The sequence below is a fragment of the Dipteris shenzhenensis genome, chromosome 28, assembly GCF_047967505.1.
Source record: "Dipteris shenzhenensis isolate YYH24624 ecotype China chromosome 28, Dip_SZ_1.0, whole genome shotgun sequence".
Classification (NCBI taxonomy): domain Eukaryota; kingdom Viridiplantae; phylum Streptophyta; class Polypodiopsida; order Gleicheniales; family Dipteridaceae; genus Dipteris; species Dipteris shenzhenensis.
In genome coordinates, this window is record NC_141623.1 from 3,314,886 (window position 1) to 3,329,532 (window position 14,647).

General features: G+C 47.3%; 1 protein-coding gene across 13 annotated transcripts in view; it reads right to left on the reverse strand.

The window, feature by feature from the left end:
- LOC147883049 (uncharacterized) overlaps nucleotides 1-14,647 on the reverse strand; it is a 262,662-nt gene that overhangs the window by 128,133 nt on the left and 119,882 nt on the right. For 12 of the 13 annotated variants that reach the window (XR_015543772.1, XR_015543771.1, XR_015543775.1 and 9 more), the window contains 3 exons: nucleotides 7,124-7,375; nucleotides 6,860-6,935; nucleotides 6,587-6,666 (listed from right to left, as the gene is read on the reverse strand). Coding sequence is in view for 8 of the 13 variants with exons in the window: in XM_087399419.1 (XP_087255545.1) it covers nucleotides 6,587-6,666; nucleotides 6,860-6,935; nucleotides 7,124-7,375 (408 nt within the window). In the remaining 5 variants the exon portion in view is untranslated. The remainder of the gene's footprint in view (nucleotides 1-6,586; nucleotides 6,667-6,859; nucleotides 6,936-7,123; nucleotides 7,376-14,647) is intronic. The other variant, XM_087399420.1, reaches the window with a different exon arrangement.

Consider the following 14,647-nt stretch of genomic DNA (forward strand, 5'->3'; position numbering starts at 1 on the left):
CCCAAGTCACGGAGTCGCTGGAAGAGTCTGAAACGCGGCACAGTGTCAAATGCCTTTCTGAAGTCCACGAAGCAACAATAGAGCCGTTGCTTACGTGACTTCGCCTCCTCAATCAAAGCCCTGAGTGTGAAGATATGATCTAGAGTCGAGTGCTCTGCACGAAATCCTGCCTGCCCTCTAGCTCTCATGCCTGTCGCCTCGGCATGGTCATTTATATGTCCTTCTAGAATGGTCGCATAAATCTTGGCCATGACATGGCCAATCATAATGGTCCTGTAGTTCGACGCCTCCAAAGGATCCCCCGACTTGTGTATGGGTACTATGGTATTTTCTAGCCAACTAGGTGGAAGACCTGTACAAATGGACTCGTTAAAAAGACGGGAGAGGACTGTAGCTAAGGCATCAATCCCATGGATTACATACTCCGCTTGCAATCCATCATGGTCCTTAGCTCTCCCAGTCTTCAAACGATGAGCTGCTGCTCGGACACTATTGGATGAGAATAAGGCAGAGGAGGTGGGTCTAGGCACATGGGATAAGTCGATCTGTGGCTGGTCTGGAATATCATATAAAGTGGAAGTATAGGCAAGCCAAACCTGCGGGTCTGTAAGAGGAGTTTGAGATTTCAAGCGAAGGAATTTCTTCCAGAATTCCTTGGAATCACAGCTGAAAAGTAAACTTCTCAGCTCCTCCTCATTCCGGGCTAGAAATTGGCACTTTTTGCGTCGCACCAAACGCTTGTAACTCTTCTTGGTCTCAATGAGGAGGGGAGACTTCTCCTGTGTCTCAAGGCGAAGCTTCCTGCGGAGTTCTTTACACTCCTCATCATACCATCCATTACAAGGCACAAGACCGACTGGTGGAGGACTGGATGTGTGGCAAGTGACGGGGAAGGACTTGTGGGCTGCTGAGATGATGGAGGTATGTACAAGGTCCCACCGATCCTGTGTGGAGGGTAGGGCATCGAGAAGGTGCGGACGGAGAAGACCACTCAGGTGCTGGCTATAAATATCATCAAACTGGTGGTCAAAATGAACCTCATAGTATGGCTGACGCTCATGATGTCTAGAAGGGGGGGCATGAGGAATCTGGGTAAGAATAAAGTGCAGACGTGCATGATCGGCTGAAGGCATAAAAGGGTCGACTGTGAGGTTATGTACAAAAGGGATTAAAGTCGGGGGACCCAAGACGTAATCAATGACGCTCGTGCCACCACCCGCGAAGGGAAAACATGTGGCTGTGGATGAATGCGGCCACTGTCGAAGTCCATTATAAATGACCATGCCGTGCGATGAGAGAAGCTCCAATAGGCGATGTCCCTGATCTGTCACCTCTACTCCTCTATCTGAAGATAAGCGTGGAAAACTCTCATCTGGGGCAGCTGGAACTAAGACTGGATCCTCAGCAAAGTCCAAAATCTCTGCCTGTCTGTCTGATGTCCTCGCGTTGAAGTCTCCTAAAAGGATGACCTCTCCGCGGCGTGAGTACTCCAATACATCGGCTGACAAATCCTCAAAAGGTGACTGTCCTGGTCCATCTGAGGCATAACGAGACTGTCTCGGGGGAAAGTAGCATACTGCAATAAACAAGTCTCTCAGGGGGGGTCTCCTGATCCGTACCCAAAGATATCTGGCCCGATGGTCTCTGCTCATGACTGTGAGTATCGATCTGAGATGCTCTCTATAAAGAACTGCCACACCGCCAGATCCTCTGACTCCTCCTGATCGTCTAGTCTGCTGTCGAAAGACAGACTCCCAGGCATACCCTGTCACCTGCGGCAAGCCTCTCTCTGGGCTCTCATGGGTCTCAGTAAAGAAGACGATGTCCTGATCAAAAAAGGCCTCTCGTAAGTTGCCAGGCTGAGCTGTGAGGGAACCATTACAGTTCCAAACTGCGAAACTCAAGCTATCTGGCAGACTACGTGTCCCATAGGCCTCGTGTCGTCAACTGTGGGCTCCAGCCGGTCTAGATCGCATAGCTCCTATCAAAAGTCTGCCCTCTCTGATCACGGCCCACTTGCCCTCACGACGGGCAACATCCCTCTGTGCAATGAGACGTCTATGCTCCTCCCACTGAAGAGCTGTAAGGTCCTCATCCATGTGAATCTGTGGATGGTCCCTCAATTTGGATCTCCTTCGTAATGCTGCGAGACGGGCCTCAGCATCTCTGAATCTGATGATAAGTGGCTGGTGCCGTGCTGGATCCCGGCCCACTCGATATGCAGCTACTATGCCATGATCCTGAACTCCGAGTGTCCCAGATATGAAATCTGTCGCCTGATCCATGGCTGATCTCGTATCTGATCGCTCAACTCCGCGGATGCGGATGTTGAGGGCCTTCTGAGCTCGCCGCTGACTCTCGGCAATAGTCTCAGAGACTGTGGTCTGCTGGGCCTGTGGGGCTCTACGCAGATATGAGAGAGAGAGAGAGAGAGAGAGAGAGAGATATGAGCTAAATCCACAGTTTACCACTCACTTTCTAACAAGCATATCACCCACAAGCAACAGAATCACGCCTATGTCATCAATTAGTAGTGATTGGCTCATGATAGATGACATGTCGAGTAGATGAGCACAAACATGGAGTCTCTAGGAGGACCAGTCTTGGAGCTTGGGGTCACACTTTCACAGAATCTTCCTTGCCCACAACAATAGCATCCTGCTACATGACTCACCATTCAGAGTTATTGATTTTTTTGTTAAGAAATCGTCCTTTAAGGACATTTGATCAATGGGTAACTCATTTGCAGGAAGCAGGTACACAGCCTCAGACCTGTTTACTAGTGAACCAGGCAAATTTATCTCAACATAAGAAGACAGTGAGGAAATCGAACCAAATGATAGAAACGAAGAGCTAGGCGATTGATCCCTCTCAAAGTGAGTGATAGTTTAAGGTGGTCGGCTCTATTGATTAATATACTTCCTTTTTTTTGCGTAGAAAAGTAGTGCTAGTTATATTGCTTGAAAACGAGAGTACAAGAGGGCCTAAAGGCCAGCGGGCTGAAATCGCAAAATGGATACAGCCCGAGGTAGCAAAATACTAATTACAAGCCTCTCAGGGCATAATCTCATCGGGGTGTGGACAAACAGCCACGGTGGGGAGGAGTAATGCCACTGAAGACTCTGAGTAGAGTGCTGGAAGAACAGCTCTCGATGGTCCCAGTCGCGAAGGAAGCGCCGTCTCTTCTCCTTCCCTGCTCGGGACTCCCCCTGTGAATCTGATCCCACTGACCCTTGAGCGTGTGAATGATCGTGCTCCAAATGTCCCTAGGGTCTGGGTAGCCGAGAAGTCTGATCTCCTAAGGTCTGCCATCTGGAAGTCCAGATATGCAAGCCTGCAATACTCCCAATGATCTCCCAAACTGGGTGCCAAGTCATCGCTCCTGCATCTGTCTCTGTCAGATGCCAAGGGAAGCTGTCCATGTATGCCCAGGTGGCCTGCGTGATGAAGAAAACTGGATCCTGCCTCGAGAACTCATAAGCCAAGTGATGTCCCATCTCGGTGCTGCACTAGCAAACGGCTCCCCAGGTGACCGGTCCTAGCTCGGGTGGTGCAGCCCTCGCTAAGATCCCCATGACTCCCTTCCACACTATCTGAGCATGCGAGCAGCTCCAAAGGCAGTGCTTCAGGGACGACTCCTCCTGAAAACACATCTGGCAGTGCCCCTCCTGCCCCATCTGCATCAGCCAGCTGCCAACTGGTAGCCCCTTGTGGGCCACCATCCACAGAAAGTAAGAGATCTTCCTCGGCCGCCAGCTTGCCCAAAGAGTCTTCCAGAATGTGCAAAGAAAGACCAGAGATATCCCTTGGGCATACCAACTATGTGCCTGTGTGGGTAGCCCGCGCTGGAGAGCCCCAAGAGCACGCCTATCAGTACGCGCACTGTAAGAGAAGAAGGGGGTAGGGTTCTCTGAGGTCTCCAATGGTGGCCAGCGCCACTCCCCTGGGTCCCACTCCACCTCTGTCAAGGAACGGCCCTCCCAGATCCAAAGTCTGCAGTCCTGGTCCTGCATAATCAAGGGGTCTATATGCCACGTTTTCCCTTGCAGCCCTATGATGCGAAGGCGCTGCCAGGGAAGCTGGGGATTGATCACGGCCTCTCTGCTTTGGAGACGGCTATCATCGGCGACGGAGAAGAAATGAATCGAGGAGTCCGAGAAAAGGCCTGCAACCACCAAAGGAATGCCACGAGGTGTGAACTGCCCTAGCCACCTCTCATCTCCTGGGACGAGCTGTCTGGTGATCATGGGAATCCTCCAACCTGCAGGAATGGCAGCATCGATCTCCGCTCACCAAGCCTGGATCCCACGTGCCATACCTACTGCTGCTGCCAGCTCGCCTGGGCTCAGCTGGCTGTAGACGTCCCTCCAAACCCGGAGCGAGCGCGGGCCCACGCGTCCAGAGTGCCAAAGGGATATGGGATCTCTCTCCAAGCTAGCGACCTATATCATCTGTCACCTGGCTGCTCCAGATCAGGGGCTGTCTATCTATCTCCTCTCGGCAGCTAGGGGGAACCTAGGAGAGGCTGCGTCGCAGCTTCCTCCAAACCGAGACGAGGCTACGGAGGAAGGGGGAACGGGGCTGAGTCAGTGGGACAGAAGTGAAAATCCACCGGATAGACGGCTGCCAATCACCCCCTCTCTGGGGGGTACACGCGCTGAGACCGTGCTGAAGCAAGAGCTTCCACGTCTGCCCTCCTGGGGTCAGACCGTGGATGACTAACTTGCCAAGTAATGCCTGACTCTGCAGTTTTGTATCTATGATGCCAAGGCCGCCCTCTGTCTGGGGGAGAATGACCGTCTGCCAGGCGACCCGGGCTCTGGTGGTGCCGGAACCATTTGAGCCAGACCAAAGGAAGTTCCGCAGCAGTCTCCTCAGTTGGGCTACACACGATCTCGAGAAACACCCGCAAGAGGCCACGTACCAAGCGGTGGCAAGAAGGACCTGGTTGATCACAAGGGCCCTGCCTACCAAGGATAGCCGAGCCGTGCTCCAGAAGGCTAGCTTCCGTCGTATGGAGACTAGGACCGGTAAGAACTGCTGAGCCGGCGTGATATCCAGGCCTACCTGGAATCCCAGGTAACGTGTCGTCTGTCCTCTAGGAATCCAGCGAAACCCCAGGAAAATACCCCACTGTGAGCTGTGGCTCCCGGATCCGTAAGAAAACCAACTGACTTATGCCAGTTGATTTTCTCTCCAGCGGCTAGGCAAAAAACCTCTAAGGACAGTCTCACTCGCTCCAGTGACTCGAGATCATCCTGCACATACAGGGCTGTGTCGTCTGCATACTCGGAGTCCAGAAGTTCTGCCTCGTCCCGAATAGGGAGGCGCATCCCTCGAAGACCAGTGGTACGGGCTCGTAGGAAGTGAGTCATGGCCTCCGCAAAAAATAGGAAGAGGTAGGACGCAAGCGGGCAGCCCTGACGCACCAAGCGCTCGAGGGTGAATCTCTCCCCCATCCTGCCGCTGATGATAACCGGACTGGAGGCCGACCTGTAGAGGCTAGCAATACCTTTGATCCATTCGTCCGGGAAACCGTACCGAGAGAGTGTACCTTCCAAGAAGGACTAGCCTACCCTATCGTACGCCTTCTCAAAGTCAAGAAGGAGTATGGCAAGGTGCTGGCCACTGTGCTAGGCCCACTCCGTCGCCTCTGAGAATGTGAAAATGTTGTCCAAAATGCTGCAATCTTGGACAAAACCAGTCTGGGAAACCAGTGGAGAAATCACGTGAGAAGTGTAGAGTTTTAATGAAGCATGAGAGGACCTATGATGAGGAGAGTAGCCGAGGTGGTAAGAAGTTTGAAGACGGTTGTGAAAGTGCACAGGAGCCACGACAAATTGGCAAGAGGCCATGTGCAATCAGGATTCAGGTGCACCATAGTCGAGGTCAAGAGGACAGCATTGGAGTAGATGGGGTAGTACAAATGACTACTATCGAGCGGGTATACCACTATGAGCTAGGTTGGGTGGTGGAGAGGAAGTGAGTGGCGGAGGGTGAAGTAAGGAGGAGGGAGGGGGGGGGGGGGCAGCGCAGCACAGGGTGGAGAAGACGAGGAGGGAAAGGAAGGGGGTATGGCAGCGCAGCGCGAGAGGGGGCAGGGAGGAGAGGCGAGGAAGGAGGGGAAAAGGGGGGGGGGGGGCAGCGTTGCGCAGCAACGGAAAGGGGGAGGAGGGGGCGGGGGGGTGGTAGCGCAACGCGAGGGGGGGGAGGCGGGGAGAGGACGGAGGGGCAGAGAATGGAGGAGAGGGGGGGGGGATGGCGGGCGGAGAGGGAAGAGAGGGGGACGGAGGGGCGCGGCGGGAGGCGACGGAGAAGGAGGAGGGGGAGGGGAGAGGGGGCCGCGCAGCGCGAGGGGGGGGTAGACGGGAGTGGGGGAGGGGGGGCATTCGCAGGAGCTCAAATCTGTAATCTCGAGTATTTTTCAATTGCTGTTGATTAATATACTTCTGTTTCAGTGCATAAGCGTTATTGCCGTAGCCTTTTCTTGTAGGAAAGAGTTCTCTTACAGATTACTAACTCCAATGTGTCGATTCATTACTTTCCTTCGCATGAAAAGATTAGACAGGTCAAGATGTCCAGCTACCTTTCTCCTGATTTCAAAGCCGAGGAAGTTTATTGAGTTCTCAAACCTCCTAGCCATTTCAATAATGAAAATTCCATTTCCTGTGAGAGCCCCCCGCCCAAAAAATTATTATTATTATTATTATAAAGCTTCAACAGCTTGTGGCAAGTGTTAACAGTAAGACCAAAGCAAAAAACCTGATATACAAATCAACAATTGTAGACACAGTCAGATGATAGATCTAGTGCACAGAAGAGAAAACACCAATAACGATGAAAACAAGAGGATGACTACCGCTGCCAACATCTACAAACAGAGGAAGATAAGGATTGCCGTAGATAATTTCCCACTCTGGAGCCTGAGGGCATGCCTAAATCACCAAAACACACTGATATTATTTGATACGACGATCAAACACACAAGCTTCTGAGAAAAATAAGATCACCACTGACGAACTGTTTCTTCGAGAAAGATGAACTAATCTAAGTAGATTTTCTGTGCCTATAGCCATTGGCTTCCCCTTTTTAGAAGTCGTGATCACAATGCATAAACACTTACAGAATCAAGGACAGAAACTGCCGGCAAGTTAACACCTCTTAAGTACTCCAAAAATGCAGCACCCCCTCTAGATATGTGGGATATCGAGCCAGAGACGCCCTCTTTTTTGACAGAATTGGTAGCTTCTTTTCCTCCCACAATAGTTATGCATCCCCTTTCACTTATCTCCCCAAAAGCTCTTGCCAGTAGTTTGGATGTGTGTGGAGCCAAAACTCCGGTACTCACTGAGATAGGACCAATCCACAGAGCCATCTGTCAACAACCAAATATGATCCCTTACATCAACTCTAGTGCAAGTTGCCCAGACCAAGAGAAGCTTAGCCTATATAAATAATCTCTGAATACTAAAATGGATCTGTTTATCTACTGGAACCTGCTTTTGGTCTCTGACAATGTATGTATTTGTGTCATACCAGGCCTTTCAACTCTTACGATCTCCCTTTTTAAGTCATGGCAGAAATTAGCATAAGTTTACAGGTTTTCCTGTACATCTTTGAGAAAAACATATTTGCATATTAATCAGAACTAATGTGCAGCAACCACTATATACACCTGCCTCCAAACCTTTAGCCATATTTTGAATACATTTGGGCCTAAAAAGTAACTTGTATAGATCCAAGAGAAACTCCTATGAGAGCCTCATACAAAATCATGGAAAAAAGAAACCAGGCTGTCACAACAAATCGGATAAGTGGAAATGCCAGAAAGGCCCTTTGGCAATATATGTGAAAAATAAGCTGTCGTCCCACTAATAGGGACCCCCAGTTGGTGAAAAATGGTATTAGTGATGAAATATGGGGGGAGGGGGGAGGGGAAGGAATAAATTGAGGGATGGATAAGATGGCACGTGTCCCCACTCCAGATTGTTCTACACCGCCCAGCTCAAATGCATCTAAAGAGAGGATCGATCTTGAGCTTCTGCTGCGCATACACTTCACCTCTGGACTCGCCCTGTCACTTGTTTCGGATGCATACAGGGGAGGCACAGCGTGGGCTGAGCGGAGGTCTGCGAAGTGGAGGGGCAGGGAGGGCTGATTCTACCTAGTCCGCCCTTTGGCAGTATATGTGAAAAAAATTCTCTCATGAAAGATAGGCCACGGGGAGCCTTATATCCTACCCCACAGGTGAGAATAACATCGTGCCATGGAAATGGCTCATAGCTCCACTACAAAGAAGTACAGATTGAGGCAAAGGACAGAAGTGATGGCAATTTCTCATGTCAACCTGCGTGCACACTGTGTCAGAGCTGAGTGGTAAAGAGAAGAAATGTCTATGCACCACTCCAGAGAAACCCATATGTCCGAGACTTCCTTTCAAGAAACCTCAGTCCACCCTGCCATAAGCCTTAGTCTATCTTGTCATAATCCTTCTCAAAGTGAAGCCACTCAACTGCTTGCCAAAATGAGAAGATGTTATCAACATGCTCCAGCCCTGTATAAAGCCTCTCTAAGAATCATGTCTAAGATCAGGGAGGAGGGGCTGAAGTCTAAGGGTTACTGCCTTGGTTGAGTTTGTAGGAAGTGCCGAGAAGAGGGATAAATCACATACTGATTTGGCCTATGCATACATTGACAAACTCTATAGCATGACACAAAAACATCTATGACCTGTCTCATAGCAACCCCCTGCCGAATCTATAGGTCTTTGATTCTTTGATTGAGGCTGTATTTGCAGGGGTCCCTAGGATATGTGGTCTACATTGTTTGGAGATCATGAACTATGATTAGTAGTTTCCTTGAAAGTTAAGTATGTTCCGTAGTTTCCTTGAAAGTAAAGTATGTTATTTTACTATGATACGGTTGATCTCATCTCATGGGATCATCTCGGGTGGTGCATCCATGCTGTACAGAGAGAGAGAGAGAGCCCTTTCCAGCATCCCTTTCGGTCCTACTTTTCCAATAAGAAATGGAAAGGTTTGTAGTCCTTTTCGGTGACTAGCTTTGGGGGTATGTCAATACTACATATAATTAATCGTATTTGTCTTTGACCTTATTTCACTTGCCTTGGGAAATGTGCGCAATGTGGTGTGTGGACACCCTAGTCGAGACTTATAATTTAAAAAGTTAGCACAGTTTTTACTGCAAGGTGGCTCATAAAAGGTAAGCAAAAATAATGCACATGGGGCTTTACACGTGTGACCTAGATTTGAAAACGTGCAGGAAATTGCTGGAAAAGGCCCATGAAAAGTGTGCAACTCTTTCAAATTCTGGATAATGTCTGTCCGCACAAAATTTTTTTGTTTAGATCAAACATGGGCTGTTCGTATAACACTAGATTCTGTTAAAAACAACAAGTATTGACGAACAACTAAAATTTTAGTGATATTTTGTTCAAGCCTCTACATACATATTGCACATGCAGTAAATGCACACTGTTGCCTCAAGATGTGTAAAATATGGAAGACAAAGCACGAAAGCCCATGGAAGTAGCTGCAAATTGTCATCCATGTGCATCCACCTGTAGCAAAGCATGTATAGACTGTCAATACACTGTATGGTTATGTCAAGATTTGTACCGATGCCAGATTACGAAATTGCAGCAAATTAATTGTCTTTTCACTTGTGCATTGAATGATATGAAATTACAGCAAACACTTGCTCTTTTACTCCATGTCAAATTCTGTTAAAGACCTATTTTCTCTTCTCAAAATTGGGGTCTTTAAGGCATCCACCCCTAAGCTCCGAAAAATAAGGCAAAATCTAATTCGCAGCTCCATATGCAGCCTGGAATATTGTGCAAAAGCATACTTATGCTTGATTTTGTGTCAAGTCCTACAAGCTTCAGCCATAAAAGACTTCATATCCCCCTCCCATTTGCAAAAACATATTTATGTCAATTACCTTCGTGTCAGCTCCTACAAGCTACTTCAGGCATTCAAATTGTGATTCCCCCTCCCAAACCACTAGAAAATGCATGTTTTTGTTCAGCTAATGGAATGGTACGACGAAATCTAGTGTGAATTAAGGGATGGCCAAGATTGCATGAGGTAGACTGCTTTGGGAACAATATTTGTATAGGTGCTCTCAGCTCAATGAAGAGCAAAAGATGAAAGCCTTCCGTATAGACAGAGGAAGATCTCTCATTGTGGAGGCTTTCAAAGCCTACTGCAAGATTGTCCTTGAGATTAGCAACGACGACTTCGAAAAGTTCTAAGTTGCTGATTGACGGAGGTGATCAAGAGGCTTCTCCAGACAGGCCCAGTTGTATGATGCTCGAAGGACAAAGAGATGATCTTGTCAAAGCTTTTATGCTGGAGACAAAGGATCCAAAAGATCAATGGGTGATAGACTTACTCTAGAATTGGCTAGAGAGATTCCAACTAGTGGCGATATACGTGGACCAGCCACTATGATCTCATTATGCGGGGAATCATGGACCAAGATGCGAATGACACCAAGTGTATGTCATGTTGAAATAGACCCAAGATGCTGTGTACTTTGCAGGGTCTTGTCGGTCCATATCTTCCGAGGGGGACGACTGGATGTGTATGTTGGTGCCTTGGGTTACTGGAGAGACCAGGGTGTTCGTGACTTGGATCAGAGAGTGTACCATTGTTCCTAACTAGACCCTGTTGTTCATGAGTGATGCGGGGATGTTCCTGGGGATAATGGAGGTGCTGGATTCAAGACCAGATAAAGAAGACATCCTTGACATGTTCTTGAGAGCTTCCGCAAAGAAGCTGTCTTGGAATGGACCACAATGTGTCATTAAGAGGTGTTGGAGAAATAGGGTCAATGCCCTAACTGTGAGCCCCCAAATGAGGAGAGCTCAGGGGGTTGATACCTTAGCTTAGATGAACCTATAGGGGGAAAGGCTTATTAAAATCCACACACTGTTCCTTTGACACCCATCTGGTTACACCCCCCTTGTAACTGGGTGTCAATTCACAACTCGAATGGCCAAGAGGGGACTTCAAATAGCAGAGGAGCAACAACAAGCTTCCAAAATGACTAAAGACAATCAACGTGAAAGGGATAGTGACAAGAGAACTCAAACCAGCTTCAAACGACTTCAATCCAGCTCCAGATCAGCTCCAAGGAGCTCCAATCAAGTCTAGAACACCTCCACGGGCAGCAGACCCAGCAAGCAAGAGGCAGCAGGAGAAAATGGCAACTTGGAGGGGAAGGAAGAGAGAAAATGGCCTGGAATCAGAGAGAGAAAGAGGGCAGGATAATCACCGGCAGGAAAGAGGAGCTGCGCAGGCTGTACAGCAGGAAAAAGGGGGGGTACAATACTGTTGAAGGTATCTCGGGATGTGTGCCAACAAGAAAGAACAGCACTTACAATCCATCTTGGAAAAAACTAGGAAAAACTGCCTGTACTGCTCCCGTACAACCACCTTAAAGGCTCCGTACAGTCTGTACAAAACCTAATGAGCAAGCTTGGCAACCCTAAGAAACGAGCCAGCCACCAGTGAAGGTCCAAAATGCAGCGAAAAAACAGCCGTACCCTTCAGGGATGCGTCAATTGAACAAGAAGTTCAACGTCAAAAGAAATACGTACCTTAGCCTTAGAGGGAGAGGAAGGGGGTAGGTGTCCATGAGAGGCTAACACATGGCCCCCTCATTAATGCTCTAACCCACCAAAACCAATGAAACATTGGTTTGCCCCTCACATTAAAATCCTAACCCTTCTAACCAATGAAACATTGGTTTCTCTTGGGCCTAACCTTTAGACCTTGCCTTGCCCCTAGCATGTAGGCCTAGTGTGTGCACCTAGGGACTTCTAGAAAGTGTCGCTTCCCCTGGGCTAGTCCCCTAAGCCAAAGTTAGTCACGGTTCATAACTCCACGTCCCCGTGACACCAAACAACCAGAAAAGCTTGCCAAAAGAAGCCTGAGAAAACTGCATTCTCAATCTGTGTCGGAGGATGCCCAACAAGCTCTATGTCTTGGGAAAATGCTAAAAGATATGAGATACTGATTCCCTTGGAACTAAACACTGATGACAGATAGTTGGAGCAATACTTCTGCATGATAAAAGCTGTGCAGACGGAACAACCCCCAACAGAATATAGCATAAAAAGACCTATTGGCGTAATGGAATCTTGGAATGCCAAATTCAAAGGACCAAACCTCTGATCTTTGAGGAGTTGGGTCCATTACTGCTGCATGAAGAGGCTCGAGAGAAGCTCTATAATAAAGACAATAATGACAAGGCATTGTTGGCAAAGGACATGGCAAGCCTAGTGGTGGCAAGCCTAAGAACGATGATTCTGGAGATGAAGAGGACAATTCTATTAACGAGAGGAAGAAGACAAAGAAGTTCTTGTATTGTGACAAGCCAAGCCATTTTGCGAAGGATTGCAAAAAGAAGAAGGTAGATCAAAAGAATAAGAAGAACAAGTCTGACTCAGTTTTAGATGGTGCGATTTGGCCATTGAATTTGTCTATTTTAAAGGTAGCCATGAGAGGGTCTTACCTTTATGGTTAGGCAATGTTTCTTTCTCACAAATGGCTATAAATCTCAACCATACAAGTGCATATCTCTTTCTCCACCATTTGAGTGGACGGTGCAATGCCCAAATCTGATTAGCCTTGTCCGACACCCAGGGTGGTGATAACGGAACTTTATATAAAGAAGAGACTGTTATACGTGACACCTTCAAAGGACGAATGGACGAGTATAAAGAAAGAAGAGTCCAATCCTGAAGCACGTCTTGAAGTTCTAAAGGCCATATTGGCTGAAGCATTCGAGTAATGACTTGCCATACCGAACGATAGTGCATGCCCAAACCATATTTTGTAGCAGCCAAAGGGAAAGATAAAAGAGTGCCATCATCCTTAATAACATCAGCAACATTGGAGATCCCTTTTGTATTAAGAAAGTAAGAGCACAAGGGCTCCTGAAGAGCCAAGGGAGGAGAAAAAACTGTGACCAATGGATGCTCTCAACTCACAAAGAGTTACCCTGTAAAAAGCCTCTTCCATTCCATTCCAAGTGTGAAAGAATATGCCTTCAATCCTGCAAAATGAGCACATCTTGCTTAGTGTACTTGGCATACTCAATCCCAACATAAGCATTTGCAATATTATCGGTAATATATCGCCTTGGAATAAAACCATACTGAGCTGGATGCAAGCCATCATGTAGATATTCCTCAATCTGATCAACCACCATTTTGGTGATGATCTTGTATATTACAGGCATCAAAGTAATAGGCCTCCAATAAGTCAATGATTCACAAATGGGTTTCTTACCAGAGCCTTGTATGCTTCATGCTCTAAATAGCTATTGTTGACAATAAGCAATCTTCTGTGCACAAGCCTGTCATCAGGTATCTCATGGAGACTAATCCTCAACCACAAAGGGCATGATCAGAATGTGTGAAAGTGTAATCTACCCATAAATTGACAGTGAGAAAATCATAGTGTTGAGGATCAACTCTATACCATCGATCCAACCGAGCCCGATAAGCAGACTGAGCATTGTGTTGAAATGTGTAACCAGGCATCATAGGCTGTAATTCTTTCCATAGATCAATAAGAGGAAGCTGAGTCAATAAAGTAGACCAATGCTGAAGCTCAGAGGCTAACATGTGAGTGTGACCTGAAGTATTGTCACCTGGTCGAGGAGCATTATTAAAATCTCCACAAATGAAGGCATGTTGTTTCTAGGGATAGCTTTGCATATCAGCCCAAATTAAACCTCTGTTGCGAGAGGATTGTGGCGCATAGACCTATGCGAATTCAAAAACTTCCCCTTGTATGAGACAGTGGTGGATGACCTTGACTATCATTACACATTTTTTTTGGGTGAAATCTTTGATTGATTATATTATATGAGTAGCAACCTCAAAATAAGGTGCTACAATTACATCGAGGCTTGGACAACATGTAACCTCACTCATTACATGGTAAAAACAATATCCTATTTTTGTGCATGTTTTTTTTTAAGCAAACAATCTTAGTTTTATATATTCTAATGCCCACTTTCCTATGTATCAAAACAGCATATAATCTACAATCACCTTCCTTTCTTTGTAAAAAAATACGGATGCCCTACAATTTGGTCCACACAGGGAATGGAGAAATCACAATACATGGCACAAAATGCATTCTTTAGACATACACAACATTTTGGAGGAAAACAAAAAGCCAATAGTTTAAAAGAGGTGTTCCAGTAGTTCTATCGAGGAATACTACAAAGACTTCAAGCCAAGAAGAAAGTTAACACATAGCTTTTAGGTTGGCTCAAAAGGAAAGAAGGAGGCAGATTTTGGAGAACTCAAAGGCCAGGTTGCCAGTTTCCAATACTCAAGCTTTTTCCGAAGCTTAGCCAAAACCCAATCAAGTTGTTGTCGGCAAGTGAGTTCCCACCCCAGAGGGTAACCAAGATGACGAACAAACTGAGTAGGTGGAATGATATCCCCGTGCCATAATAGACTATGCCAGTCTTTGGAATGCAAAGGGAGCAACTTAGACTTCTGAACATTAACATGAAGACCAGCCGCCAAACCATAAACAGAGAGGGCCAGTATCAAAGCACCAAGATCATGGGGTGTATTCTTCGAGGGAAAGAAAGA